The sequence below is a fragment of the Schistocerca serialis genome, chromosome 2 (assembly GCF_023864345.2).
Source record: "Schistocerca serialis cubense isolate TAMUIC-IGC-003099 chromosome 2, iqSchSeri2.2, whole genome shotgun sequence".
In the NCBI taxonomy this organism is placed as follows: domain Eukaryota; kingdom Metazoa; phylum Arthropoda; class Insecta; order Orthoptera; family Acrididae; genus Schistocerca; species Schistocerca serialis.
In genome coordinates, this window is record NC_064639.1 from 589,014,193 (window position 1) to 589,018,693 (window position 4,501).

Below are 4,501 nucleotides of genomic sequence, written 5' to 3' on the forward strand. Positions count from 1 at the left end.
TTCTGTCCCTAGTACTATGTGGGCATAGTGACCGTTTATTAATGAGAGCAGTTCTGGGACCTTTCTATAGACGCTTCTGCAGTTTACTATTAGCAGATTAATATTGTTATTCCCTGTTGCATACCAATTAAACATAGACCCAGTCCAAATCTAAGTGAGTAGTATTTTACTAATTCGTGCAGATAGAGGCACGCTTGTGTGCAGAGACTCAGTTTTATTAAAACAGACTTTCGTTGTAAGGTTATCGTGGGTAGTTTTATTTCATTTCTTATAATACAGTGCACAATTTTCGTAAGGTTTCTTTTAGTGTTGTTGAAACAATAGTAAATATGAGAGAGAAATTAATCACTAACGACATATGCGAATTCTCTGATGTAATCTTTAACAGTTTGACAGTGCACATGCAGTTTACTGTTTACATGCATGTAGAGGACTTGTTCCGAGTTAAGGCTGTCAACAAGGTTTGAAGAAGAATACGATGCCACTACCACATGGCAGCTAATGAAGGAAATACTTTCCTGACGTATTTTGGCACGATGCGCTCTCCCCATAGATGATACAAAAGTTTCGAGATGCATGTGCTGCCTGGGCGTCTATTAAACCTGAAAAGAAAAAAATGTCGCAGAAGCTAGCCCTTTATCCACATGCGACTATTTTGGGTTTAGAAGTGAATGGAATTATGTTCAAAGTTCCATTATATTGATAACTTCAGCAGAAATCCGTTTAAAAAAATTCAGCGGTGAATACATTCGAACTCGCGACACATACCTACAGCAGCTCCAGAAGTCAACAACAATTGCTCCAGAACTTCTGCATTCCACAGTGCTGTGAGATAATGCATATGGACGGATCTAGAGTTCTGAGAGACAGACAGCTACAGCTTTTCTTTTGCACTGCTCGACGTTTTCAACAAACAGATATCGTAATAGAGTAGCTCAAGTGGAAAGGAACACTTCCCATTTAAATTTCTGCATCCTACACTGTTGGTAATTCTGTGTGGGTGGCAGTTACATGATTTTATTTTGGCGGTTACAAGATAGAGTCAAATGTATACACTGCGTAGCCGAGGCAGCTTGTTCATGGCGATTCGGTCAACCAAGTAAATGAATGTACTGAACATGCTGCAGACCACTAAAGGGCGCCTGTGTGTCAGAATTCTAGTCCAGTGTGGCGCAACGGCGTTACGATAGAAAAATGAGTCACCGAGAAGAAAATTTGGTGGTCTGTTGGATTGATGATAGGTTCATATACTTATGGTCTGGGTTTGATTCCAACTTTTGCCGATGGTTTTTGATAGGAATAGACAGATTCTATTTGCTTCTGGGTAAGCCAAGTGAAGAAGGTATAATGGCATTGTGGTCTGGGAGTCACATTAAACATGATATTCCTTCTCTACCAAGTAGACGTTCGGTTGAACCACAATAAAGTCAGGAGTGGTGACATGTAGAAACTCTATCACCAGTAACCTTCCTTATACTAGCTATTTATTTCTAGTGAAGATACAAACCCTATGTAGGGTCACAGGACACTTATTCCATGTTTTATTTGAGCTTCTGTACGTCGAAAAAATTGGCTCTGAACTGGGAATACAACTCACACCGCCCTCAACGCGGAATTTGATCTCTTCGTGACAATACAGCTCGACTGTGATTTGTTGTTTGTTCAAAACTGCATATTCTTCAGCATCTCTACATATTGCGCGTGAATGGGTTCGAATCCTGGCCAGGCTCTAAAGTTCTCATTATGTATTATCAAGCTCTAAAATGAGAACACCTATCTGCTGGAGGATAATAATTTTGATTTTTAATGTATTTTTATTCGTTGTCAGCACTAACGATATCTGACGTTTTTGACTCCCAGCGAGACATAGAACTATTTGCGAGATCACTGTAAGTTCACGGATGTTATTCCAAGCTGCTCGTGGAGAAAAATCTCTGTAGCTGACATTTCTTCGTGTGTAGTCAACAACGATATGTGTGGGGTTCGATTCCCAGTCAGCACTGGACTCTTCGTCATATTATTTCTAGATCAAACGTGCTCACATGTCGCTGCTGGAGTAACAAACCAATGTTTAACGTTCGTTTTCTCTAGAATATAACAGCGACAGGTGGCGGGTTGGAGTCCTGGGAACGAAAACATTAATATTTAATCCCGTCATTTCAGTTACATCTAGTTACTGCCGAGAAAATCCAATATGTCACAATTGATTGTGCTTCGATAACAATCCGAATAAGTTCTGGGTTCGAATCCCTGTTCAACACAAAGCTTTACCTCACGGCATTTCAAGTAAGTCACTTGTGAAGAAACAACATTTAACATCTCTCGTAATTCGTTAACAGTGACAATTGATGCTGGGTAGGAATTCGCGTACGTTAAAAATGTTTACGTTATGTAATTTAAAGTTGATATTTGCTAACTGATACTGTCTAAAACCAAGATATATCACTCTTTGTGTGCCCTGTCAGGAATAGCTGTGCGTTACCGTCAGTCACGAAATCTTTGCTTAGCCTGCATGACCTGGGTTTGAACCCATATGCAGAACGAGACGGTTCGTCGTGTCATTTGAAGTTCATACATATTCTCAATTAGCTGCCCGTGAATAACTTAAATTTTTAATGTCATTTTGTGTTAAAAAATAAGTATGGTATGTTACTTTGAAGAGGAAGTCATGAATACTACGAACTTACTACGTGCATTACGTATCTGACGTAATAATGAGAGTGGTAACATTTCAGGTATGTCATTTACTGTAATAAATGTGAGCTTACAAGCCTTAAGGACAGTTTTATCTGTGATAAGGTGTTCCCTGATATTTGCAGTATCGTGGTATTACTTTACATCTTGAGTTATTGCGATACAGAGCAGTGTTTTCTAGTGGTGACTTGTTGGAACCATTTTCAATAGTCCAACGACTGTACCGAGGAGCGATTAGAGGACCTGCTAGACAGCTGTGTTATGTGGGTTGCATGCGAATGAGGCGAAAGGCAATTCAGGTCGTTCGGATACTTTTGAGCTCGACTGTACATGCATGTGGACTTCAGTAATGACTACTATGCACTACAGTCACTACAGTCATAATTGCATCCAGCTTTGCCACAGATATTGGTGATGAGGCTGGTCCTAATAATAGAAAACAACACTAGTGACAGCCAAATGGAAAATACTTATAACAGGTAACCATGGATATATGCGTATATAAAAGAAATTAGAATCGTTTATAGTATGTAGAGGAGACCGAAGGAGGCATTTGTGCATCGGTGCATGTCAAGGACATGTTTATCAATAACAGACTTACCCAAATGTTGACTGAAGACCAATCTGACCCAGCACAATAAGGTACGTGGTTGTTGCAGAGATGGTAGTCACTAACAATTTCCGGTCGATGTTCAGCAAACCAGATGCAGAGAACACAGGACGAAGCCCTCGCTCCACTTGTCTCAGGAAGTCCTTCACCTCAGGGGAGGTCTCTGTGATTCCTGCAGCCCTCCTCAATAACTCGGCCATCTTTACAGCCTCCTCTTCCAGCGCAGAGCACGCAATCGCCATCGTTGCCAGATTAAACACGTGCCTGAGCAGCCAGCAGATGGTAAAACTTACAGATGTTACGGCCAGTACATTATCTACTGCCTGGGGCACCACCAGCATAACGAGCAATTCGTAGCTGCTGTAGATGCAGCCCAGCATGCTGTACATAACGTGGAAGGTGAGTGTGGGAGACACGTGAGCCTGCAGCAGCTCAGCAGCACGTTGCAGCAGCAGGTGGGCCTGCTGTAGCCTTCGCAGTCTGCCATTGTGTTCCACATGTGGAAGTTTCTGGCTCCAGCCCAGCAGCAGCTGAGACAGTCTGGGGTCTCCCAGTGTCGACAGTGTCTCCACTAGGACAGCCTTCAGTGTTCTGAACCGAGTCCACAGTTCCAGCACAGACAGAAGAAACTGCTGCTTGAGAAATAAATCAGAGATTATAACCCAACTGTTTATGAACACCTGAACGATCATAAGTTGACCGAAACTCTTTCCAAGGGTCATAAATGAGGAGAGAATTAAGATCACGGCCATAAATACATCACTTATAACAGTCATATAGCCAAATTTTATCACTTCATTTGTGATGCTTGGAGCCAGTAATTCGTCAATATGATCCAAGGCATCAAGAAAACCCTTGTAGTATTTTAGTTTGTTGAGCGAACAGGTGAAAAAGCCTGAAATCAATCTAAGAGGCATGACTACTTTCGTCAGAACATCTGTAAACATAGTGATTTTCGGAATATTGGGGTATATTTTGTAATAAGATACACAAAAATCCAAAATGCTTACTGTGATACTCAAGATCAGCGATGTTGATGAAGTTGTAAGGTAACTGCCGAGGCATTTACTAATACACCAGCGGGGTTCCTCTTGCATTCTGGTTTTTGGAGCGATGCCCATGAGCTGCCACAGCCTGTAGCACGTTCCTGGGGTTATGCAGAAAGGTACGTCATCCATTGGCATAACGATTGTTTTC

The 4,501-nt window shown here is 41.6% G+C and overlaps 1 protein-coding gene across 1 annotated transcript; it reads right to left on the reverse strand.

The window, feature by feature from the left end:
* Positions 1 to 3,291: 3,291 nt before the first annotated feature.
* Positions 3,292 to 4,221, reverse strand: LOC126456255 (uncharacterized). Its single transcript, XM_050092007.1, has one exon. It carries the CDS (start codon positions 4,219 to 4,221, stop codon positions 3,292 to 3,294), a length of 930 nt encoding a protein of 309 aa, XP_049947964.1.
* Positions 4,222 to 4,501: the final 280 nt, after the last annotated feature.

Bases quoted from the DNA above. Each gene is read 5' to 3' on its own strand.
- LOC126456255 (XM_050092007.1), bottom strand. From the start codon at position 4,221: ATGCCTCTTAGATTGATTTCAGGCTTTTTCACCTGTTCGCTCAACAAA.